At 30.9% G+C, this 27,267-nt stretch overlaps 4 protein-coding genes and 1 long non-coding RNA gene across 6 annotated transcripts; 2 read left to right on the top strand and 3 right to left on the bottom strand.

Moving 5' to 3' along the window:
* Nucleotides 1-221: 221 nt before the first annotated feature.
* On the bottom strand, nt 222-8,340 carry LOC141481716 (uncharacterized). 2 transcript variants are annotated; one of them, XR_012465123.1, is made up of 4 exons: nt 7,274-8,340; nt 1,287-1,421; nt 885-1,041; nt 222-792 (listed from the first exon to the last, which is right to left on the bottom strand). It is a non-coding gene; the product is annotated as an uncharacterized lncRNA (long non-coding RNA). The 2 variants fall into 2 exon arrangements; XR_012465122.1 differs by having other exon boundaries at nt 222-1,041.
* On the top strand, nt 1,444-2,727 carry LOC111514927 (uncharacterized). The gene is given in 5 exon segments (XM_023171169.2): nt 1,444-1,916; nt 1,966-2,056; nt 2,116-2,183; nt 2,186-2,233; nt 2,285-2,727. Coding segments are annotated over 5 exon segments (480 nt in total). The 5' UTR covers nt 1,444-1,774; the 3' UTR covers nt 2,416-2,727.
* Nucleotides 2,872-4,445, bottom strand: LOC111514923 (retinol dehydrogenase 11). The gene is made up of 4 exons (XM_023171165.2): nt 4,210-4,445; nt 3,650-3,979; nt 3,247-3,533; nt 2,872-3,184 (listed from the first exon to the last, which is right to left on the bottom strand). Exons 1-4 carry the CDS (start codon nt 4,352-4,354, stop codon nt 3,005-3,007), a joined length of 942 nt encoding a protein of 313 aa, XP_023026933.2. The 5' UTR covers nt 4,355-4,445; the 3' UTR covers nt 2,872-3,004.
* Nucleotides 8,341-14,574: 6,234 nt separating the features above from the next.
* LOC111518261 (hemicentin-2) lies at nt 14,575-19,945 on the bottom strand. Its single transcript, XM_023174656.2, is given in 6 exon segments — nt 14,575-15,246; nt 16,838-17,001; nt 18,694-18,864; nt 18,866-18,896; nt 18,991-19,319; nt 19,765-19,945. Coding segments are annotated over 5 exon segments (1,101 nt in total). The 5' UTR covers nt 19,058-19,319; nt 19,765-19,945; the 3' UTR covers nt 14,575-14,578.
* Nucleotides 19,946-20,802: 857 nt separating this feature from the next.
* Nucleotides 20,803-21,569, top strand: boca (LDLR chaperone boca). The gene has a single exon (XM_023174657.2). It carries the CDS (start codon nt 20,943-20,945, stop codon nt 21,516-21,518), a length of 576 nt encoding a protein of 191 aa, XP_023030425.1. The 5' UTR covers nt 20,803-20,942; the 3' UTR covers nt 21,519-21,569.
* Nucleotides 21,570-27,267: the final 5,698 nt, after the last annotated feature.

Raw genomic sequence — 27,267 nt, 5'->3', positions numbered from 1 at the left:
TATTTTGGACAGTCCATGAACACAGATTCGTCTGATAAGGTAATGTATTTTATTACAGAAAATGTGAATTTTTTAGATTATTTTTGGAATCCCTGCTATCTTGATGTTCTTCACTTTTTTTAATAGGAATAGGAAATTGTAATTCATATGATTAACATTTACAGAGACTAATCGGCGACAGTTACTCGTTGATTTGAATAAGCAACAATAGACATAATGTATTACAATTACATGGTATGTTATATTTCCGCAAAGAATAAAAGAGTAGTATAAAATAATTACACTTCAATTTACAAGTTCAAAATTCACACCAAAACACTTGAAAGTGTCATGGCGTCGCTTGTGATGTGAAGTCACGTTTGAGAAGACTTATGAAAACACCAAAAGCTCATACATAAATTTCGTGATAACTATTATTGAATACGAATTCAAACCAGTCCCTTAGTGCACTGATACATCAATAAAGACTACGAACAAGATATTTGTGTTCGTCCCGTACAAAAAAAAACACGAAATAAGTGGCTTAACTGCAAGATGAGATTCAACGGAAATATTGCCCAGCGTAATTTTTGTGAAGAACACTTTGACGTAATTATTTACCAAAATTTGTAGATCATAAACCAGTATTATCTTGGTCAAGGATTAAATTCAATAATAAACAAACTTCTGAGGTTAGGTTTCATCTCTCGTATTTCACCCATGTTATGTTACCTTTTAGTGTGCACAAATTTTCTTCGCGTTTTTAACTTCGCGTTACGTTCTGTACTATCATCATAAAATGATTTGAAAGACCTGAAAAAGATGAATTATTGTCTCAAAGTATTTCCCAATGGCTTTGGACTCATTTTTGTTATTTGTTTTCGGATGATCATTATTATACTTACATGGAAGTTTTAACATCTACCGAATATCTACCGAACAAAAGTCTTCGTTATACGCCAGAAACTCTCCCAGCATCAACAAGACGATCCTAAGAATATTCCCCTGTTTGTCATTGTAAATCCTGGTTCCACGGTCCACGTTATTTTCCTTTTGAATTAACTGTACAACAAAATAAAACTTACTATAAACAATTTCAAGTCGTAAAAAATCGGAAAAAACTAGCGTCGAGTATTATTTTCGCTCTAATTGGCGTTCAAGATATCACGGCGGCTTGCCGTATTGTGTAGTTTTATTTCATCAAAATATTATTAATCTCCCACATATTAATACAATAAATGCATGATTTGCAAACCATTAATAGGGTTTCATTATAAAAATACATCATTTCAGTGATTTTTACTTACTGTCATCGTGTCTATTCCAGCTTAAAAACAACATGCATTACTAATTGAAGTATTTGCAGCGGGAGACTACAGTATTGAGTATGTGCCACTGTGCCAGCCAGTAACCGGTAACGCATTCTTAGACATTTCCAAAACCTAAAATAAAAACTGGGTTATATTATCACTTATATATTCAATTTTATTCAATAAACTTTAAGGAAAGACCAAAACTAGACATTAATTATAAAAAGTATGCAGCCACACAGCTACAATAGGTTAGAATGTGAGGAGAAAATAAATACATAGTTTATATTTGTTTTGCTTCAAATCACTGTAGGTAATTTGTTTAAGTATAAAATATCTACTTTATATTTGGTAACTGAAAATTGAAGTACTTATATTAGAAAATTTATAATTGGAAGTTCTACATTTGAATTGAATACATTATCATATATGCATTTGGAATATAAGAGGGTCTCCTCCAACTGGAAGGATATTACAAATCCAAGATGGACAGGAAGATGATGTATGCTTTCAGAGGTTGGATTGCATTTGTAGCATTCATGGATCTCGGAACGGCAGTGAAAAGTTACATAGAAAAAAAATCGTTTCTTAGCAAGTCAATATCAAATGTTGAGAACTATGTAGATGGTATCAGCTTGAAAATACTTAAATTCTCTTTCATAACATTTTCTTCCAGATGAGTTCACTATATCTAGAATACTAGGGTTGTATTCTATCTTGAAGGCACTAGTTTTAATACACTGTACCTTGTTCATACACTACAAACCGTAAGTTATATTTAAAATGTAATTATCTGTCCTAGAAATATTATTTTTGAGATTTTTAGGGTAGTCAGTATGGGAATATGCTCCTTAATTATAACAATAATACTATACTGCACCGAAACCATTTACTTTCGGCAGCCACTCTAAATTTTTATGTAGTATTCCCATGCATTCTCAATGGTAAGCTGAAAGCATTAAAAATATGTTGAATGCATTGTTTTCATATTTCAGTTGTAACACTAGCAGGATTACTGTATTTGCCAAATCATTTGCAAATATGGGACTATCAAACTGAAGAGGATGATCATAAATTTAAATTTGGATTGATGAAGAAGAAACGAAATTCTAAGAGAGAAAATTAGTTGTAATGGATTCATATGCAAGTTTGAACTAATGAAGATATTTGAATCAAACCATCTGTAACTTGAATTAACCTATTTTTCAAGTACCTAGGTTGCAAACACTAAAAAATTGTCTAAAAAGTTTATTACAAAAAATCATTTATCTGCTTTCATACCAATTTTGTCTCATATTAACAGGTTTATGTAAGTCATTAAAAATTGAATGATGAAAAATGTTTTGTAAAAATTATCTGAATTTGGTTTTATGTTCACTGTGATACTAATTACAAAACCATTTTTAAACAATATTTGCTGAATAAATATTTTGATGATCGTTATTTTTTATTCAAATAATTTTGTAGAACACAGGTTGTTCATAACAACATATGATGATGATAATTATTGCAAGTCTGACTCCTCATTACAGTAATTTTTATTAAAGTACCTAGATGATAGGAAGAAAAATAAGTTCCCCAATTATTGTAAATGGTTTATTTTAAAAATGTTTGAACACTGTTAAATTATCTAATTCTTGGTTCTCTCTGACTAGAATCAAGATATTCCATTGGAAACAATGAAGATTGAAAAAAATACATTGCAGTTATTTGTTTCACCTTGTCAAACCTACAATTCTTTCACTTTCTTCCCAAACTGCCTTTGCTAGTTCTGGATCCCTAGCACTTTTATACCTGCTGACTACTTTACAATCATGGAAATGCTGTCCACTGTATTTTTCCAACCCATTCTCTATGGCGCAGTATATCTGGGTTTGAGCTCCTTCAGGAGCGGTCTGAAAGTTGATATTGAATACATTAAAACAGTCGACATTAAAATAAAAAATCATATATTCACCTTATAAAATATCTCTATTAGAAATAAAATCAGTCTTCTCTTCCACGCTTCTAGGTTTCTGAATATTTCTGTCTTGATAACTCCTGGGTGTAATGAGTAAGAAGTTACATTGGTATTTTGCAGCCGTGAAGACAATTCTATGGTAAACAAAATTTGACAAAGCTTTGAAGTTATATACTGATCACTATCTCCTTTGTATACTGTGAGAGTTTTTATATCTATGTTTCCAAGTTTAGCTCCTATTGCCGACACGTTGACAATTCTACTAGGATTTTTCTTTAACAGATCTAAAAGAAATAATATATTTTCCACTAAATTATAATGAATCCTTTAAAAAAACAATAAATGGACAGAACCTGTTATTCAAAATTTCAATTTTCAAAATTTCAATATTTTGACATACCTAAAAGCAGATTGGTTAATAGAAAGTGGGAGAAATAGTTGATCTGCAGAATGATTGGCAAATCGTCTTCTGTTCTTTGATTGCCCAAACGACCTGCTCCAGCATTATTTACCAGTATATCTAAACGTTCTTCAGTATTATTCACGTCTTCAGCAAATTTTCGGACTGATTTGAAAGAAGCCAAATCTACCAGTTTATAAACTACATCAGTATTGTTGGTTTCTTTCATTATTTGGTTACATGCTTGTCTAGCTCGTTTCTCGTCCCTACAAGCTAAAATAACTCGAGCGCCTCTTTTGGCAAAATCCAGAGCAGTTTCATAACCTATACCTTGAAAATTAAAAATGGTTAACGAATTTTTGAATAAGTAATTATAGCTGAAAAGTAAGTATTAATCCTACATTTCAATCTACAAAACGTCCCTGTTTCGTATTTATATACAGTAGGATCAACACCAAATTCACACTTTTAACTTTATTCGTTCTATATTTCGTGTACTGCGAATAAATTTGATTCGTTTTGTAAAATAGAGACCCAGTATTATTAGAGAAATTACTTACCAGTATTAGCTCCTGTAATGAGGGCAGTTTTTCCTTTCAAACAGACTTGACTTTTGCACAACCCTGTAGTTACTTTAATGTACAGTTTGAAACTCACTAAAGTAAGGGCAGTACAGGAAGTAGCTAATAAAATTTCCAAATACATTGTGTTTCTACCAGTAACCGCCTAAAAGTGAGACAAAATGGACATATTTTTTTATCTCATTAGATTTTATATTTTTTTACGCATGATTTGGAAGTGTCTACGACGACGGAACTCCGGAAAACAACAAATCGTATGGAATTGCCCTCCATAATTCCATTTAGCAAGCATACAGTTCTTGCAAATCCACACCACGCATTAATACGTCGGATATTCCTTGAAGTATTGACCAATGTTCCAGAAAACTTTTTCGTTACATAGGTATAGTCTATTCCCTTAAGTAGTGAAGTAATAAAATCATTTATGAATACCTATCTGTTCCATAGGCATAACTGATTAAGTTGGTTAAAAATTGAAAAAATGAGGTATTCATTTGAAAAATTCAATGTTGTATGATTTGATTCAACAAATCTCAAAATACAGTGAGCAACAAAAAATGGAACACTGCCTATTCCAACATTTACCTACCCGCCGAATGAACCTTTTTCCTGAAGTACGAAAAATCACTCACTAGCAGTGCTAGTAGTTCGATAGAAACAAACACTGCCTAATCCTCATTAGGCAGAATACGTGATGACAGGTTTTGAGATCAGCTTCTGATTCAATTTTATTTTTAAACTTTTGTTTATTTTCATACTTTGTTTTGTCTGACATATTTGCAGCCCAAATTAGATTAAAATTATTAGGTCCAGTGGCGTCTCAATGGGCACTACAACCAACAATATTTAGAAAAAAAGAACGCCACTGAGTTTTTTGTAGTTTATCATTTTTTAAGAGTAGGCAACTAAAAATACGACTTTGTTGTCGCTTGTGTTTTCTTCATATCAAGCTTGTTTTTCGACAAAAAAAGCACTTCTAAAAACTATCCATGGGCAACATAAAATAAAAACCAAAAGTCACTAATAAACAATTTCGACCTTCCAGTAAATGAGGAAAATGTCCACCTTCTATTAAAATACACGACTACAATCTCTTTGTCTGACACGTTCAAAAATACCTGGAGTATTCCTTACAATTATTAGATTCCTTGTCATTCACATCTAGTACAGGAGTTTTATAAACAAGAGCCTTCATTTGGATGACCTCATAAATAGGAATTTAGAGCAGAGGTGCCAAACTCAATTTTGCAGTATGCATAGGCGGGCCACATTCAAATAAAAATAATGTAGTGAATTATTATAATATTTCATTTATTAAATTATATAGTATGTAATATACAATTGTTATAAATCATATCAAAGGATAACTATTTGTGCTCGAGGATCTATTTACCTGACTTCTCTTGTTTTGCCAAGATCATTGATGTCAGGCATCTTCGCTCTCAGTATTAGCTTTAGTAAACATCGATTGTTGACCTTCAGGTTTGGATTTAAAAGAAGACAATGTGTCAATTTTTATTATTTCAGTGTGACAATCGAATTTTGATTTATGATTTTCGAATCATAGTACCTCTTCAAGTAAAACTCCTTACAAAGAGCAACCGTTTGATTGCAAATCAAACACGGTGGTTTACCTTTCCCTTCTATGAAAAAATATGCAATTTCCCATTCAGACTGAAAAAGGCTGCAATCACTATCATAATGCTAAAATCGTAACAATTATGAAACTCGACACAAAATTATGGATATCTTCACAATCACTACTTTGCAGTAAAACTAGAATCTTTCTCCGACCGTATGGCTTCGATTACTCAATTCAACAGACACATGTCGCACCGAGGCACTCATTTTATATCGATAAGGAAGGAAGCGCGTGGAAAATTATATTCTCAATAAAACCATAGTATAAAGATAATAATCTTATACTATCTTTATACTAGAACCAAATAGGTACCTATAGTTCGTTCAGTATTGTCTGAGAGTAAAAGAGAGAGAGTAAAAGAATGCAAACATGTCGCTACATCAAAGAAAGCAACATATTCGTCTAAAGCAAATAGTACTGCAATTCACCCACATAATCATTGAGATATGTCTACCCTCTATATCCCTTGAGGACGCCGCTAACGAGCCTTTAAGGTAGTGATATGCGACAAAGAACGCGAAAACACCGACAAAGAATGCGAAAATACCGCCAAGAGAACTGCTCGATGTTTTTTCTGATATAATAATAATAATAATAATAAATAATAATAAAATATTACCTTTAAGATAATATTAATAGGCGTCGGACTGGGGGTATTAATATAAATTTTCCATTGATATATTCTGTATGATGAGAAGATAATTAAAATATGGTGAAAACTAATTTTGTTTAAATATTTTATTTTGGGAAGGACAATTTATATTTGAAATAGTTTTTCATTATTTAGAATTGTTACCTTCTACAGATCTATAAAATAATCAGAATATTAAATTTACAAATACAAATGTAGAAAGGGCAAAAAGTTACTGCATTTGATAAATTAGCTTTTTGGAAAAAAATTAAATTTGTCATTAACTTCAATTTAAAAAATTTTGCATATTAAAAGAAATATGTATCATCCGGCGACGTTTTAAAGACTCTTTCCATTTTCTTTACCCAACCTATTTAAATCAAAACATTATAATTTGTAGTTATGATTCGTCTTTTCATGTAAATAAATTTGAAATTATTATTATTATCATTGGCACTGATAATATCAAATTGATCGTCGATATGATAATGAAGATGGATAAAATATTCGAAACATCACCAGGTAAATATACAAATAGAATAGATTTTCGCGGTTAGAAATTTGAACATCTGATTTCGAGTTGAACCGCGTTCAAAATTTTGCGTTGTTCAACGTTTCGACTTTGACATTTTCAGGAAGTAGAAAAGTGTGGCTGCACTGAGAGATACACTTTATATATTCTTGTTAGTTTGGAAATGAAGATTCATATTTCTTATTGGATTTTATAGTTGATTCAGAAACAATTTTATAGATTTAATGGGAATACTTACTTCGAATAAGACATTGCGATAATTTTAATCTGAAAAAAGTCTATAGGGAATCGTTGAGTGATTTTTCACTGGATGAATCAGTTTCATTAGGATTGATGACAACTGGAATAATTTTTTCTGATAATGAGTCTATGCGATCATCCAGATCCCACATATCTGCTTCGATTCTGATTGTTTTGGGGATACATTTTTTCCAAGCATTCGGTCGACTGTTTCCAGAGCACTGTATAGGTATTTCTTTACTTCACACAGCTTTTGAAGGTCTTATTATTCCTTGCGATGAATCCTTCAACTTGAGCCTAAACCAACTCTATTGGATTCAATTCACAGTGATAAGGCGGCAACCGAAGAACCGACATTCCTTTAGTCTTCGCCATCTTATTGGTGACATACCTGACAGATTTTGACTTATGACGTTTAGCCAAGTTGAGAAGCTCCGCTTTTAACATGGTCTATTCAAAAGGAATAGCTTTCATTTGTAACCACTCAGTAATATCTGCTTTCTTCCAACACGACGTCAGTAGCTTCTCGACTCGTCTACTGTGGTAACTTGCGTTATCCATTACTATTACGGATCCCTGCGGAAGTTTTACAAGTATGTTTTTAAACCATTCTTCGAATACTATGGCATCCATTTCTTGATGATAATCCCCATTTTTCTTCGATTCAAACACCATCAATCCATCTTTCACGAATCCTTCACTGCTGCCTATGTGAGTGATGATAAGACGACGACCTTTTCCAACTGGAATTTTCAAACCAGTGGACCAACCTTCCATAAAGGCTAGTCTTCCACTTCTGATGTTCAGATCTTGCCATACCTTCGAGACGGTATGACCCTCATTGACCCATGTTTCATCCAAATGAAAAATAAATTTACCTAGTGCTCTGGCTGTCTTTATTTCTCTTAAATAGTTTCTTCTCCTTTCTACAATCTCTGATGTTTCTATTAACATGCTATTTTTATCTTGCTTTCCAAAAGTGAAATTCAGCTCATATAATATCTTCCATAATCGAGTTCTTTTTATATCAGGAAAAAAACTATCTTTACGAATAACTGACAAAACTTTATTATTTAATGTAGGTATTTCGTTTTTTATGTAAAAAGAGTGTCCTGTTCTCCTAATAGAATTCTTCACTTCTTCATCGATAACCAAACACTTTCTACCAGTGGATACTTTCGGCTCGAAAAAGTTGTTGTTTTCCTTGAGAATTCTAAAAATTGTCGATCTATTGACACCGGTCATACTCGCGCATTTTTGAACTACTTCCTCCTTACTTTTTATTTCGGGCGGATATTGTATTCTTAAAGAATTATTACATTCATAACATTTTTTTTTCATTTATACTTAGAGCGCCCGTACGCGAGCCACATTTTGCGGTCGGATCGACCACACAATTGCAGTCGCGTTCCAGCGAACTCAAGCCGCCCATAAGAAATACTGTATGTACTACACGTACACGGACGTTCACAAAAGTCAAAACGAACGCCGAGATGTCATCGCGGCATCCGCCGTACACTATCCACAAACTTGCAGTCGTACCCAACCGCGTACACCGTCGTGTACTTTTTCTCATATTGGTCTCACAGCATTCAATTTTTGTTGTCAGTTGCCTCAACTGCAAGTGCGGTTATGTTGTGGTTGCCTCAACTGCAAATAGCAGGGGGGCCCACGATGCAAAATGGGGATTTACTCGAGCGTCATTGAGATGATGATATGTTTCAGACGTGTTGTCTCATAATCTGACGATTATCTAGAGGGATTCGTTTAATCTGACAAAAACATTTTTTTTTGATATTTTTTAATTCATTGAACTTAATTGAAAAGCTCAGGGAATAGCATGCAAATAAATAAGTGTATGTTTTTTTAAGTAGAATACTTGTATTTATAAGAAAATATTTTTTTTAAATGCTCAAAAAAAATAATTTTTTTTTTTAATTAATGAAGAAAAGAGAAATGAAATTTTCTATGTTTTTCAACACTTTTATTTGTAACTAACGTTACAATATATAAGGACATTTTCAAACTTATACAATATATAAATTTGAAAATGTCCTTATAGGACGAAACTGCAGTAACGTCAGTTACAAATAAAAGTGGTAAAAAACATAGAAAGTTTAATTTCTCTTTTCTTCATTATGATTTCCTACCACGTAGTAACGGTTACATCCATCAATTAATTGATTAATTAATCATCATCTTCATCACGAACTAGTCTCTGTGATCAGCTGTGATGGCGTCATGGCAACAGAATTCAGAGTGGAGACGGAGTGAGAGAGTAATAGATAGAGAAAAAGTGAATAGAGAATAAATGAATAGAAACTCGAAGAGGAAAATATACACAGTATTTCTGTATAAATACTGTGATATAGATATCACACAGCTGCACGCATTAAACTTTATCGACGAATGTTTGTTATTTCGGCTTGCGGAAATCGTCAGATTATATATTATTCGTTATCCTTGAATTATTTCTTTCAAAATAGACAAACAAATATTATCATTACCACAAGTCCTCAAAATTTTATTGATAAATTTTAATTTTTTTTTAACTTTGTTATTTAAGAATACCATCAGAGCAACCAGCATGAAACCATGAGTCTGTAGTACGAGTGATTTCATCTATTGATGGTGTTTGAGATTGGTATTGCTCAAAAAATTGAAAAAATTAACATTCAACTGGGAAAATTTTTAGTTTCAGTGGCAATTCATTTTTCATTTCGGTTTTTTGTATCCATTGTATTGATGAATTTTATTTGCTTATTTATTTGAGTTGTCTCAGAGAGTCGTGTATGTTCCAAGAATAATTACATCTAGATGGTAATTTCATGGCTGTTAGTTTTGCTTGCTTTTGGGAAGAAGTGTTTTATCGCTGAAGACCTTGTTTTGGTGGCCTAGCCTTCAATTTTTTCATCATTTTATCGGTTTGAAGGAAATAATCGTATTAAAAAACAAAAATATAGAAGTTGATAAGATTCAAAAGTGTGCAGCTGTTGGTTCAGGCCACAAAGTCAAAAACATCTTGCTCATCATTATTATTATTTTTCTTCTTGTTTTTTTTTTATACATATATTTTGCCTCTAAGAAACCACTATTCCTTGCTCTATCTCTTTACATATTCAAGAAAAACTGTTGTATAGCCTAACAAAGACATTTCATTAGTTCAGACTTCCATTGTCTAATATGATATAAATTGATTTGAAATCCCTGAAAGAATCTGTAAAAATTAAAAAGGTTAGCTGAAAAATAACAATAATAAGAAAAAAACTGAAATAACAATTAAATAAAATACAAGCAAAAACAAAAAAAACACCCGAAGTCGTATGTGGATACTAATAATTAAAACGTCGTGAAGTAACTTGGTTTAGAATTTTTTAATTTTATTTCTTGTTAATAATTTTTTAATTTTCATCTCGTGTTGATATTTTTTTTTTGTTTCTGCTTGTATTTTATTTCATTGTAATTTCAGTTTTTTGCTTAATATAATTGTTATTTTTCAGCTAATCTTTTTTAATTATGATGCACTGTTTGGAACCTTTGGTGTAGTAATTAATATTACTGGAGTTTCTTCCCAACACCAAATCGTTATTTTTAACACCTCGACACGTGTTTCGATCACCAAGTGATTATCTTCAAAGAGGAAGTTTTAATCTTCTTCAATTTTATCTATAGATTTTTTCAGGGATTTCAAATCAATTTATATCATATCAGACAATGGAAATCCGAACTAATGAAATTTTAATTAATATTTTTTTTTTAACAGAAAAAGTACAGTTGCTCATTTAGTTTACCGATGAAAAAACCAAAGTACTTCGACATTTTAATTCACATGTTGAGTATAATTTACTAATAACAACACTGATTAAGACGCAAGGGGTTTATAATTCAATATTCTTCAGGTGATAGCGACTGATTGAAGCACACAACAGCCACACATAGAACGGTAACGGCAATGTTGACGACAGAACCACTTTTCTCAGCGCCTCCAGTGTTTGGCAGCCGAACCTAAGAGATATAGCGCGAAATTCAAATAGTGGCTGTTCGCATTTTACGAATTGATACGAAAATTCCAGTTCAATGTCAGAATTTTGTTGAATACCAAATTCACAGTCAGAATAATGTAACAATATTCTGAGATTGCATTTAACAATACTTTTGGTAAATTCCGAGTTTTCATTCTTGAATATTCGAGTTAAACTAATTTCCAATTAGAGAAACAGGTAGAAGAGAAATGTGATGGAATCGGCTGGTACTGGATGAAAATCCATAACGTATCCAAGAAACACGGTGAGATTTTCACTACACAGTTTACAAAACTGCAACACGTGTCTATACGCCTGAAGAAGATATTGACGCAACATGTCTTTATTACGAAGGTGGTTGACAATGTTTCATGGTGTATTTCATTAGTTCGGATTTCCATTGTCTGATATGATATAAATTGATTTGAAATCCCTGGAAAAATATATAGATAAAATTGAAAAAGATTAAATATTACTGGAGTTTCTTCCTAACACCAAATCGTTATTTTTAACACCTCGACACGTGTTTCGATCACCAAGTGATCATCTTCAAAGAGGAAGATTAAAACTTCCTCTCTGAAGATAATCAATTGGTGATCGAAACACGTGTCGAGGTGTTAAAAATAACGATTTGGTGTTGGGAAGAAACTCCAGTAATATTCATTACTACACCAAAGGTTCCAAACAGTGCATCATAATTAAAAAAGATTAGCTGAAAAATAACAATTATATTAAGCAAAAAAACTGAAATTACAATGAAATAAAATACAAGCAGAAACAAAAAAATTATCAACACGAGATGAAAATTAAAAATTATTAACAAGAAATAAAATTAAAAAATTCTAAACCAAGTTACTTCACGACGTTTTAATTGTTAGTATCCACATATGACTTCGGGTGTTTTTTTGGTTTTTGCTTGTATTTTATTTAATTGTTATTTCAGTTTTTTTGCTTATTATTGTTATTTTTCAGCTAACCTTTTTAAAAAGAAAATTAATTTTTACAGATTCTTTCAGGGATTTCAAATCAATTTATATCATATTAGACAATGGAAGTCTGAACTAATGAAATGTCTTTGTTAGGCTATACAACAGTTTTTCTTGAATATGTAAAAGAGATAGAGCAAGGAATAGTGGTTTCTTAGAGGCAAAATATATGTATAAAAAAAACAAGAAAAAAAAATAATAATAATGATGAGCAAGATGTTTTTGACTTTGTGGCCTGAACCAACAGCTGCACACTTTTGAATCTTATCAACTTCTATATTTTTGTTCTTTAATACGATTATTTCCTTCAAACCGATAAAATGATGAAAAAATTGAAGGCTAGGCCACCAAAACAAGGTCTTCAGCGATAAAACACTTCTTCCCAAAAGCAAGCAAAACTAACAGCCATGAAATTACCATCTAGATGTAATTATTCTTGAAACATACACGACTCTCTGAGACAACTCAAATAAATAAGCAAATAAAATTCATCAATACAATGGATACAAAAAACCGAAATGAAAAATGAATTGCCACTGAAACTAAAAATTTTCCCAGCTGAATGTTAATTTTTTCAATTTTTTGAGCAATACCAATCTCAAACACCATCAATAGATGAAATCACTCGTACTACAGACTCATGGTTTCATGCTGGTTGCTCTGATGGTATTCTTAAATAACAAAGTTAAAAAAAAATTAAAATTTATCAATAAAATTTTGAGGACTTGTGGTAATGATAATATTTGTTTGTCTAGCACTTTTTCATTTGTTTATGAAACTTCCAACAGTTATATTTTGATATCCTAGAATGATATTGTTATTAATGTAGCAAGTACATCTATGCTTCCCAATTTATAAATTTTTTTCACTTAAATGTTGAAATTCTTAGTGACAAGATTTGATAGGTTTGGAATAACGGGGTCTCTCAGTCAAAAACTCTGCTTTACTTTGCCAAGCTTCCGCTTCTAATGGGAAGCTTCTTCAGGGCAGTATATATATATATATATATATATATATATATATATATATATATATATATATATATATATATATACTGAATTTATTCAAGAATACTTAATACATTAAGTCTGTCAGAAAACCTGTCAGGTCGCTTCCTAACAAGTTCAACATAACAGATGATATTTTGAAATGTAAGGATTATTCAGATAATATAAAAGGTGTACCATTATATGTGAAAAAAATTTAATACCAATTACTTGATGAAGGAATCATCATCTCCGAAAAAAATATTCAACAAATTGTTTGGTTAATCTTGAAAACATCATTTTACAGATAATCCACATTCTATTTCATTATTATTCCTAACGAGGAAAACTGCAATACCAAACAGTTATTAATTTTTTTTCGCAGATATAGTCTGTTTAGAAAAATTAAGAACCTACAAAAATTACAGAAACTAGCAGTACATATATCAATTTTATAATTCTATTGTATTGTGTATTGGAAATGAAAGATATTTTGGATCACTGTTCAGTTAAATGTTAAATAATGTGGAAAATTGATATGCCAATCAAATATATCAACTTTGACTTCTTCAACTTAAAGCACAATTCACTTCAGACAGTATCGACTGGGAATATATATTCGATACGGTTGATGAAATGGCAAATCACTTCGACATTAACCTGAATTATTTATTGAATATTCATGTACAGTTCTGAATTACAAATTCAAATCTGATTCAAAGCTATTTCAGCATCACAAAAAATGATAGAGATCATAATTTAGATATTAACTAAAATGATTTTGTTTTGCCCTTAACCTTCATGCAATTGATGGCAGTAAAATCACTATGACAAAAATACCATTTTCATATCTGATTATATTTTATCTATTTTATCAACAGTGAATGTATGCTATATATGTATTTTTTGTTTACCTTCTTAACATTATGTATCTGATATTTGATATTATTTCATCAAGTATCAGTCAGTTCTATAATATTTTCGATACAAATTAGCCTGTGATGGCATAACTCTGTATTTTGCCTTCTGAGGGTTCAAAAAACGACAATTTTTTTCAATCAAATTGATTGATCTGATGAAATGAAATATTTTCACTCTGTATTTATAGATGCCGAAAAAGTAGTTAACACTATTCAAAGAAACAATTACTTCTCAATTGCCATCCATAAAAGTCAGTTTTCAAGAATTTCAAAATTATTTTGATAATAATGAAGAAATAAAATATGTTTTTGATAACGTTATACACAGATATATTATAAAGATTAATTAAAATCTGTTGAAAAGTTATAACGTGAAATAAAATAATTTGTTATATTTGAAATATTTTATTTTTTTCTCTACAAATCAGCTGGATGCTTTGACTGGAACTTCTGAAAAACTGCAAAATAATTCCATAGTGACAACTGTATATAAACATAATCCTTAGTGCCTGTGATACAAACATATAAAAAACAAGTTTATTATTTTTCAAAATCATTAATGCATTAATGAAATTTCCACTAAAGTTCAGCCGAGGTATTTTCTGGATGACCTGAAAGTCTGAAATATTTATAACACAAACAGGTATAACAATAACAATGACTAGGAAAACCATCACATTTATAAAATGTTGCAAGTATTGAAACTCAATCCAAAAAATCTTCTTTAACAAATACCTACCATCATACCCTAACTTACCATTAAGAACGTGCAAATAAACACTTGCTGAATCCAAATTCGAAGGATTGCAGGTATAATTTCCTGCATCCTCTGGTTTGGTTCTGAAGATGGTGATAGTACTGATGGTGGTGTCGGTACCCTTCCGCGACATGCGAATGTCGATTGCACTCTGGTCATATTTCAGGACTCGTTCACCATCATGGTACCAGAAGATGTAAGCAGGTTCTTCTAGGGACTGAGTGATGACACACTTTAGTTGAACAGTGCTGCCACGTTTGACGTAGATATCAGATTCACCTTCAATCTCGATTTTAGGGACTGCAAGTAAGAAAGGTAAAGTGCTTATGATTCAGAACTTATATATTTACTATGATACTACTAACATTTCCTTCAACGTAAATCTCACAAATCTCAGTAAGATTTACATGCAGTACAAAGATTATAAGAGAAAAATAATATGCTTTATTGTATGCATGGTGCCATCATGGTTACAAAGGTTATTGGAAATATAAAATAAAATAACAAAAAACTAGGTCTAAGAACATGAATCAAGTAGTTAAGGGGTGTAAACAGATATAAAACACACAACTAAAAATTTATTTAAAACCAAATTAAAAAAAAAAGTATTTCACAATTATAAAAATATATTTTTTACACGATATAATTGATTTGGGTATTGTTTGCACTGTCTCTGTGAATTTCGAGGATAAAGATTTCAGATTTCTGTGACGGAATTGGCTGATACTTATGATACCTTCTTGAGAAAAAAACACTTCAATGTGTCATTTTCACTTAACTACACTAATATACTATTGTCTGAAGAAGGTACTGTGAAGTGAATTTTTTTTGCTGTTGTGTGTATAAACTCATAATTTCAACCCAAACACTCAGTTTCTAAGAATATTGAGTGTGAATTTGGTGTGTCATATTGGGATTTGAATCACACCAGAATGGGGAAATTTTGACCGTTGAGATAAAAGGTAAATTCATTTGAGAAGCATGTAGTGTATAACAAAGCTGGATTTAGGTTTAGGATCTCACAAAATTTAACTCTTCTGTCAGAATCATCTTTATTGAATTCATAAATCATTTTCATTTTGTAATGGTGGATTTTTTGTAGAAGAATAATTCTGAAAATGTTTATACGAATCACTCCAGATGCTCAAAACAAAATAGTTAAAGACTGCATATTTTTCATCAAGACAACATGGACAGTTTCCATGAATTTGTTCAGCAATTCCAATATATATTTATTATTTACATTTTTGCCCAGATGAATATCGATAAAACATGTGCCCTAGCAGATTTTCTATTTTTGTAGTACAGACCCACTATTTCAATCCACTCTTGAAGTGTATAAACATGAACCATCTTTCATACAACAAAACATAATAAACAAAATAATAATTAATTCAAACAGGGTGAAAATAAAACTCTATTAATAAAACTAAACTGAGTCACTATTTCGACAGTAACTAAATAGTTAAATTTAGGACTATATTGTATACTTAAATAAAACAAAATGAGTTCCTATTTCTGTTATTTTCACTACTAGTTATCAATAATACCCAATTGGAACATTTCAAAGACTGAAATCAAGTGTTCAGGTTGACCTTCTAATATGAAATTGAATAAAAACTTAAGAGTATTTTATTGTTTTGACAATGCTTATCTTTGCAATGTCAAAAATGTTGCAGGGACTATTACATTCTTCTCAATGCCTGTTTCACATACCGAGTTATCAACATTAAGAAAATATGAAAATAGATTTCTTCAGAAAATGAGTTAACTCAATTATTGTGAGAGTTAGAGATATTCAATACGAATTATTTTGCAGAAAAAGGAAAGATTCAATATGAATAAAATAGATGACAGATCTGATTCATTTTAAAGAAAAGAAGACACTCACCAACTACATTAAGAGTTATAAAATGGCTCATCTTTGGTTCTGTGCTGACTTGACATTCATATTGTCCAGCATCTCTTGCTTGTACATATTTCACCTGAAGAGTCCAAGTATCGGTTGCTTCTACAAAAAAGGCCTGAAACCTCTCGTCAGCTATAAAAGTATACCTGGAAGAAAAAAATGTCAATGAATTGAAAATTGAAATTTTCAAAAAGTACACTAGAAAAAAATACAACTGATTTAAAAACAATTATTTTATGTCTTCTAATTTTTTTCTCACTTTTCATGTTTTATCATTTTTCATAATTTATTTTCATTATTTCATTTTATTCATTATTTCTTTTATTATTACTGTTTACATATAATTGACAATTCACTTGTTTAACCTATTTATTAATTCATTTTCATTTTTCAGAATAATTTAATTTCTTCACAATCTTACATATTTTTTTTTCAATTTCATACTCATCTTTATATCTTACAATGATATTCATATTCAAAAATTCTTATTTTCAAAATATATAACATTCAACTTTGAAATCCATTCTTACTCCACCACAAATAGATTCAATATTTTCATTCAAAAACATAACAATTATTTCTTTTGTTTTTTAAATGCTTTATTGAATTCAACAAGCTACCTAATGAAATGAAGAATAGTTCATCAGTCATAGTTTTCAAAAAATAAATTAGAGAGTAGGTATATAAAACCATAGCATCAGTTAACCATTGTATTCATTATGTTTAGATCAACTTTCAAAATTAAATTTGATTGTAAATGTTTTTTTTAGTGATTTTTAGTATATTTGCTATTTATATGAATATGCATGTAATTATGTTTGCATATTTGAATAAATACATTATTCTTCTATTGTTTCACTTTTTTATTTTTTGTATTTGTTTTTGTTAAAGAACTTTATTCAGATAATGTAATCATAGTTACAATCAATATTTTGAATAGTTATTGAGATAGCAGCACTATCAAAAAAAAATCCAAAGCAGCACCAACATGCTGGTCTCGGAAAACGAGCTAAAAACAATATAATAATACTTTATACAGCACAACAAATTAATACTAAATTGATGGATGTAGCAGTTACTAAGTGGTAGAAAATCATAATGAAGAAAAGATAATTGAAACTTTCTATGTTTTTTACCACTTTTATTTGTGAATGTCCTTATAGGACGAAACTGCAGTAACCTTAGACAAATAAAAGTAGCAAAAAACATAGAAAGTTTCAAGTCTCTTTTCTTCATTAAAATAATACTATCAAAATTCACTCAAAAATTCATAATTCAAATGTAAACAAAATAAAAATCTAAAAGTAATTAATACAGAGAAATTAAAAGATTTAAACTTTTCCTTCGTTGAGTATGCTAGAATAAAAACTCTATTGTATTCTTAAAGATACTGATATTAGGGCCAACAGTTATTTCCTTGGGAAAAATATTTAAAGTTTTCATGCATAGTGTAATGGGATTATTTAAGCCAATATTACTATGTACAGATTCTAAAAAGAAATTATTTGGGTTTTAACCAACTCATTCAAATATTTTTGTGATATTTTTCCTCTATAGATTTCAAATCTGCTAACATATTTGATAATCCTTCCCATAATTTTCATGATCTTCAAAACCTGCTGTATTGCTACTTTTCGTTTCATCTCAATCAACGGAATCTTTGGAATGGAGTAGTGAGGAAATACAAAATATAAGATTATATGTCCGAGGTCTGGTCAAAATTTTCGATACTGACAATATTCTTGGAGTTTTTCTGGTATAAGTAATTCTGGTTATTCTACTGATGCCAGTTGGGCACCAAAAAAACCACTTATGCATGAGTTAAACAAAAAACTTACCTATCTACGGTGAGGATATGGGCATCTCTCCTTCTTATCCATGACACAGACTTGTTGCCAAGTTGTTTTATTTTGCAAGGGATATAGGCATGAGTTCCTAGCTGGGTGGTGATATTTGTGGTGGTGGTCGGATCAAAATATGGACCCGTATATAACCCTGTGAATCGTTTAAACAGCGTGAGCTGCTTCTCCTTCATGGAAGACTAGCAAAACAAAAATAAAAAAATCACAGACTGCTTTAAAATACCACAAAATATAAAAGCTAAGGGAAGCACTAGCCTACTAGCTTTCACTGACCTGTGAAGAGTTCAGGAAAAACCAGCATCCATAAAGTATAAATGAGAAGCCTAGAGGGGAATTCCATTTTGTTGGATTGTTGGAGGAATATTTTCAACAGATGTTCACTACACGTTAGGTTGGTGCTATCGAAACATACATTTTTATCATTTGTTTTCCTGCTCTCGTCACATTTCTGATTAAAACCAGAGGTCAACAAATTGAATCATAATAAAGTTGTTCCAAACTACAGGGGTGCTGGAAAAATATCTCTTTTGTTTACGTAGAAGTTGTCGATTTGTATTTTCCATATCTAAAGGTTAATTTCACTGTTAACATAAGGTTAAGGCCTGTGGATAAAAAAATTTATATTAGTATATAAAATGTAAGTAAATTGTACTTGTATGTTACATAGAATAACACAATTTAATTGAAATATTTTATGAATTTGCTTTGTTTTAGTAAAACTAGACATGTTTCTTGAAGACAAAATTAAAATCTACCCTGTCATTCGAATTGTTTTTTATTTTGTCTAAAAGCTGAATAGAAATAATATGATGAAAATCTCAGATTGAATATGATAAAATTGCAGATCAACACATTTCATTGATCTTTTTGGTCTTAAAGTGAAAATGTGTTGTTGTGCATTGAAACATTACTTTTACAAACCCAGAACTCTCAAATAACTATCAAACTCTAACTTCAATTCATGACCCTACATGAACATTTTTCACGGAAAATGGACTTCATTTTCAAGGATAGAAACAACAAAAATTCGAAAACATTGCTACTTACTACTAATTCAAACTTGCAGAACTGCAGCTAACGAGAATAAAACGTTTTGTACAAAAATGTTCACAAACAAATGTGTATTTTGATTTGGTGAATAATTTTTCATTAATAATTTCACAAGCTCATGAGCAATACTTGGGTGACATTTTAGTAGAGATCTCAGTAGCTGTCAAAAATCGAATCAAACATAACCAAACATTTCTGAGGAATTTTCTTTCATCAGGCAAATTTTCGAAACCCAACAGATTTGTGTTTGAATTAAATGAACATGACTTCATGTTGTTTAATTAGATTATTGAAGGCAGACATTACGAAATTTTCGTGAAAACTACTGAATTTATTATAACAAAACGCTTTTTGCTTCAAGTTAACAGATGATCGCTCCAATGAAACGCCCTGAATAGCACGAACAGTGAGGGTACCAATAATACTACATTACTCTATTTAAACAAAAAGCATCTAATGCCCCGTGACTCCATGACTTCATAACTCGTATCACAGAAAATCTTACTGAAGATACAATCTGGGGGTATTATGATGTTGAGTCGAGTTTCTGTGATCTATATTCTCCGTTGTAAATTTAAATTATTGGAAGTCATGGGATATATAATTCAATTGCAGTTGAGAAATTATCACGATGTCATCTCGGCAGGTAGGCCAAGTTTTATTTTACATGTTCACGTTCACAAGTCGACAACATTTTTAAGTAAACAATAATCATCTCAAGATTGTCAAAAAGTTCATAGTTCCCGTTCAGCACTGAGTGTCTCTTCTGTGAGATATTCTGTGATATCACCTGTTTATCTTTAGTTGTGTTTTGTCAGCAATCAGATGACTCATTTCTGTCAAAAGTTATTCGCTATCTCTGCTAGACCTAGTAGAGAGTAAATAACTTTCGGCAAGAATGACTGATATGGAATAAGATTAGGGAGAAAAATACATATTTTGTCGAACCCATTTGAACAAGGCAGCGCCCTCTCTAGTCTATGACTTGGGCGCCCTCTCTGGTCGATGTCTTGTTCTTCTTTTTATTCTATTAGTTTCAACTCGGACTCGGAATTTTACTTCTAGTTTTAAAAACCAACACTAATGACAGTTGGCAAGAAAAATCGAACACTAATTTCCATTAGGTTAATAAAAAATAAGTAACGGAAAAACAAGAATTGAATTTTCTTGGAAAAATGCCTGGAAGTGGGAGTATTTCTGAAATGAAAATCATTCAAATAGTAACACTCGGATTATTTTTTTCCACTCTGTTGTTCGTATCAGCAAAAAAACATGCAGAGAAACCTGAATGGGCTAAAAAAGATATCAGAGACTACACAGATGCCGACATGGAAAGACTGTTAGATCAATGGGAGGAAGATGAAGAACCACTAGAAGAAGATGAGTTACCAGAACATCTTCGCCCAATGCCTCAAATAAACCTTAATCAGTTGAACCCTGATGATCCCGAAGGGCTTTTACAAGCCACAAAGAAAGGAAGAACCTTGATGACATTTGTACAGGTAAGAGAAGACCTTACAAGAGACGAGACTGAGGAAATAACCAAATTGTGGCAAACCAGCCTATGGAATAGCCATATTCAGGCTGAGAGATATCTTGTCGATGATAACAGAGCTATATTCCTTTTCAAAGATGGTTCGCAGGCATGGACAGCCAAAGAATTTCTGGTAGATCAGCCAAAATGTGAAAGTGTCACAATAGAATCAAAAGTGTATGAAGGAAAATACAAAAAAGCTAAACAAGAATTGTAAAAATACTCATTTCACTTCATTTATATTTTGTTAATAAAATTCAAATATTAACCCGTCATTTATAATTTTGGGTAAATCCACTTCCTTGCGCTAAAAAAGACAAAATTACTGTGCAAGAAAAGATTGTTGTTTAAAGAAGACTGCTACGGTCACTAGTTCAATGTAGTACAAACAGATGAAAATCTGTGTTAAGTGGTTTTCTACATAGCAAGTATTGTGACTTATGTCATTGTAAAATTTGATGGAGATGAGTAAAATTATCTATCATGAAAACATCATGTGCAATATCAGAGAGACTTCTGTCAGTGCAGATTGCATGGTGATTAAGTTAATGAATGAAAGCTACAAGTAGTCGAATAAACTTCGAATAATATCACGAAATATTCATCTTTCCCAACTACCTACACTGTAGAGGTTCTGGAAAATGCCTGTCGGAAAACAACTACTACTACGCTAGATATTGATATCCAACAGACATTTATGCAAGATACCTCACAGAGGTTGAAAGTCTTGCAGATGTTTCTTGTTCATCCAGAAACAGAACCATGCTGAAATTATTCGAGTAGATCACCTACAGAGCGGTTTCGAGGTATTACTTCTCATCAGTGCAAGAAAGATCCCAACACGGCTCAACTGCATGTATGAAACCTTTATCTAAGAGAATATTGTTAACTATTAGCAGCTCCATATTGTGAACAAAGCCCCAAGTGGGAAAATACATATATTTATATATAAGTTGTCCTAGTAAACCATTATTGGGAAATAAGATTTAAAAGAACTGATCTCTGAATCTATAAGAAACAAGCTCATCATAAAGAAGTCTGAATTAGGAAAATGGGGTCATGTAAACTCTCGAAAATATAATCCAAATCTAGTAGGACCTCACCTTGGAATTTTCAGATGAAATATAACCTTTTGTCATGATTGAAGGACTTGCTTAATAAATTATTGAAAACTCAACCATACTCAAACTTTTTTGTGAAAGGTATTTGAAACCCTCACCAAAATATAGATTTATTCAAATCATAAATACGATATTTATATATTACTAATTATTTGAGAGCATGATAACTTTAAGACTACAATTCGATCCAACCAAAAAAAACAATATTCCCTGAGGCTTTTTACAATTATTCCTTAAAACATCTTAATTCAAACAAAATGGTGTGATGTTTACCAGGTGAATTATTTAACATCACTTCGATTTGAAGATTGTTTACAATAACTGTTGAGAAAGGAAATTAAAAAAAATTAATCACGAAGTAAAAGGCGGAGGAATTTTGGAGTATAGTTTCGGGGATTACAGATATTATCTGGAAATATAAAGATTCACCAAAGAACTAAATATTTCTTAAAACAAAAATTATTGCAAAGTTATAAAGTGTACAAGTTTACAAATTGTATTCCTAATACAAACGTGCAGAATCATAAGTAAGTAAGGGTATATTGTTCCAAAAATTCCCTCAAAATTTCATATTGATTCCAAGATCACTTCGGATGATAGAAACTTTATGTGTTTCACAAAATTAAAAATCCATCTTCTTTTATTAGAATTAATTAAAATGAACACTCCTTGAAAAGTAAAAAAGAACAAATATCTACATGTTGAAATCATTGTTCTCAAATGAATGTTTGGATATGAATTGTTTACCTTGGATCAACTCTTTCACCTTTTTCTCGGATCAACAACTACAGTTTCAATTGAAAATAACAGCTGAAGTATTAGTAAAAATATTAACTAAACTGAAGTAATTTCCAATTGGAATTTATTTTGGTTCTTTAATATTTGATATATTTCTAAAATAAATTGCACCTAATTGTACAGTGAAACACGTGTTTTGTTTTTGTAAAACTGTTTAGTGAAAATCTCATAATTAAGTGTTTTTCGAATAAGATATAAACTACTTTTACATGAAAATTGAATTACATGAAAAAGGAAAAGTTCTATCATATGTTCATGTGAAATTACTTATCTCGAAAGGGTTTTTTTTCTTCAAATTTGTATCTGAAATAAACATTGAATTTCTCACAACTTTTGAAATTGTGTGAACAAAACAGAAACTGATGATATAAAGTAACAAATATAGTAAAAAATATCAACGAATGTCACAAAAAGATTTGAAGCTTTATAACTTCTATTTATTATATGCGAGTGCTTTTGATAGCTGGCTGTGCTATCATCTTCTTAGCTCTAATTAGTTGCATCATTAAAGTGTGCACCATATGGGAAACTTTTTTTTTGAAAAGTTTCAATGAAGTTTAACTTCGGTACTTGTTTGTGCTTTAAATTTAACTTGAAATGATGCGGCCAACTGCGACCCACTGACGTTCAGTGTTTGTCGAATTCAACTTTGTTTTTTGAAAAAAATTGAAAAAGTGCATTTCTAGATCGATTTTAACAAAAAGTTACTTGAAAAAGTTATATCCATATGCCAAATTTTATGCAACTAGGATAAAGTTAACGTTTTGCTTATTTTTGACAGATATCCCCTTTATTTTAAAAAACAATTTCGGTTGTCATCAATTCATGTATACATAAAAAACTCATCATGGAATTTAACTTTTCTGATACATTTTTACTTATACGGACATTTTTAGAGAGAAATTAAAAATTCGTAATAAAAATTTTAACATGACTGGTGCAAAGTTTCAATCACTTGGCTATTTTCTTAAACAAACCTTTGATTTCGAAAAACAGAGGCAACTAAAAAAAATGCAAATAATTTCGATAGAACTATTATTATTATTATAAATTTTAAACAACAATAATATTATAGAAAATACCAATGGGTACAAAAAATTACTTATTGATCTAAATGAGGTTGTCAAACACTTATAGCCTACATTTCAGTATGTCCTCCACGTTCAATACATATTATGGTCCTTCTACTGACATCTGTAACTGCATTTTTAATAAATCGGGGATTTATATTTGCACAGCAGTCGCAAATGGTATTTTCCAGATGTTGTATGTCAGTAAATGGTCTACTTCGGTACACTTTTTGTTTCAGGTAACACTACAAGAAAAAGTATAAAGGCGTCAAGTCGGGTGATCTAGGCGGCCAATAATATTCCCAGTTACGTCCAATAACTTTGCCTCTGAACATTTGTTGGAGGGACTGTTTTACAGCAACCGTGTGATGTATTGGTGCACCATCAAGCTGATACCATAGGTCGTATTTAATATTTAAAGGCATATTATCTAAAACTTCACTAACCTCATTATTTAAAAGGTTGAGATAACCGATGGATGATAAATTTTCCCTAAAGAAAAATGGTCCAATTATTTGGTCGTTAAGTATCCCACACCATACATTAGTTTTAAAGCAATACTGATCACCACATTCAACTGTGAAATTGGGATTTTCTTGGGCCCACCATCGGCAATTTTCAGAACTTACCGTTCCATTTGAAAAGAACGTTGCCTCATCTGTCCATAAAATTTTATACGGAAACTTTACATTTTCTTCTCTCTCTCCTTGAAACCAGAATGAAAAACCCAAACGGACATCAAAATCTCGTTCTTTTAATGTGTTAATAAATTTTGGCTTGTAAGGCCAAAATTTATTCTTCAATAAAATTTTTCCAACACTTTCTCTCTTGTAATCGGTATTTTTTATAATATCGGTTATGCTCGTTTGCCCGTGTTCAATAACTTTTAAACAAATGTTAAGTTGGGCCTCCTCATCATATTAACTTGGAGTGTGTTTTTTTTAAATTGATTTGCTATGGTCGTGTTTCTCTGAATTTCGACATTATCCTTGACACAGTAGTATGTTGAACATTTTTTCCTGGATGCCGTTCATTAAAAATGTTAGCTACTTGCCGGTATTAAAACTATTTCTATTCTTTCCTGAAGAGACAACATTATTGCAACAATAACTGTTGAAAAAATCTGACAAGTAAATCAACAACTTGACACTACCATAGCATGCATTTTGTTTGTCAAGACCTACTTAAAAATTTTATTCAATGTGATTAAGCATCCTTACCGCCCTAGTTAGTGTTTATAAATAATCTGTAAATACTGAATATTGAGATTTTAGTATAATTTCAACTCTAGTAATTTCATTAATACTTATTGCAGTTTTTGAGTTGTGTCTGCTTTTTCAAAATTGAAGGTACTGACGTTTCTTCAAGAAAATAGACAAGTGATTGAAACTTTGCACCAGTCATGTTAAAATTTTCATAGCACATTTTTAATTTCTCTCTAAAAATGTCCGTATAAGTAAAAATGTATCAGAAAAGTTAAACTCCATGATGAGTTTGTTATGTATACATGAATTTATGACAATTAACCGAACTTGTTTTTTAAAGTAAAGGGGATATCTGTCAAAAATAAGCAAAACGTTAACTTTGCTGCATAAAATTTGGCATATGGATATAAAATTGCCGTAGACACAACTTTTTCAAGTAACTTTTTGTTAAATTCGATCTAGAAATGCACTTTTTTCAATTTTTTTCAAAAAAAAAAGTTGAATTTGACAAACACTGAACGTCAGTGGGTCGCAGTTGGCCGCATCATTTTAAGTTGAATCTAAAGCACAAAGAAGTGCCGAAGTTAAACTTCATTGAAATTTTTCGAAAAAAAAGTTTCCCATATGGTGCGCACTTTAATGGTGACACTGTATATAGGTAATTTTTTAGCTGACCCTACAATTGCTATTTCGGAAACATTAAAACCTACAAAGTCCGTTAAATTGGACAAAAGTTTTCTACTTTGGGAAACTAGAATATTTTTTCAGATTAAAATTATCAGTGGTTGTTTTTGAAATACTAGCCAAAAATTGGAATTGTTGAATTTCGTTTTTTTGTCTCTAACACCTCCATTTTGGATGATGTAAAACAAGACGAGAAAACTTTGAATACTATTTCATATTAGTTATAATCTGATATAAACCAATTTGTAATGCGACATTTCGGTCGCTGCATTTCACCATCAACTTAATTTTTTAAATACCGACCTGTATTGTAATACAAAGCTGAATTTGTTATTATAGTGGCTACAAAAATTGATGAAAAAACAAGAGGTCAGTATTCAAAAAAAATTAAGTTGATGAAATCCAGTGAACGAAACCTTGCACTGTAAATTGGTTTATATCAGATTATAACCAATATCAAACAGTATCGAAAGTTCTTCTGCCTTTTTTCTTCATCATTTAAAATGGAGACGGTAGAGTCAGAAAACTGTTTCAAAAACAATCACTTATATTCTCTATCTGTGAAGATTTTAGTTACCCAAAATAGGGAACTTTTGTCCAATTTAACCGACCTTGTCCGTTAGATTACAATAGTGGGATCAGCTGGAAAAACTATGAGAATAAAATTACATATAGATGAGTTGAGACTTTATGAATCAGTTATTGGAAGGTTATCAATTTTTCGCACTATTGACAGTTCGGGGCTTTTACTTTAGAAAAATTGGAAATTTGTCAAATGATTCGAAAAATTGAACAGTCTCAGTGTGAAATTTTTTGCCATGAATGATGAAGGAAAAATCAAAAATCTTGTCGAGACTTAGATAAACATGTTGCTGAAGTTCTTACCTAAATGATGAGTAGCCGATAGCTATTGCTAATAGGAGCTAGATGATTTAATATGTATTGAAATACACTGTTTGGACAAACTTGGAAATTTTTCATTCATTTCAAGTCAAAAATACTTTTACATTATTTTGATTTTAACTTATGACATTTCGTATTTATTTTTCACGTCAAAATTGAAAAGTTCTTCTTCTTCTCAAATATTG

The sequence above is a fragment of the Leptinotarsa decemlineata genome, unplaced genomic scaffold (assembly GCF_025532065.1).
Source record: "Leptinotarsa decemlineata unplaced genomic scaffold, Ldec_3_MD MMD2_tig00000505_RagTag_RagTag, whole genome shotgun sequence".
Taxonomy (NCBI): Eukaryota; Metazoa; Arthropoda; class Insecta; order Coleoptera; family Chrysomelidae; genus Leptinotarsa; species Leptinotarsa decemlineata.
This window is presented reverse-complemented; position numbering and strand designations above follow the sequence as displayed.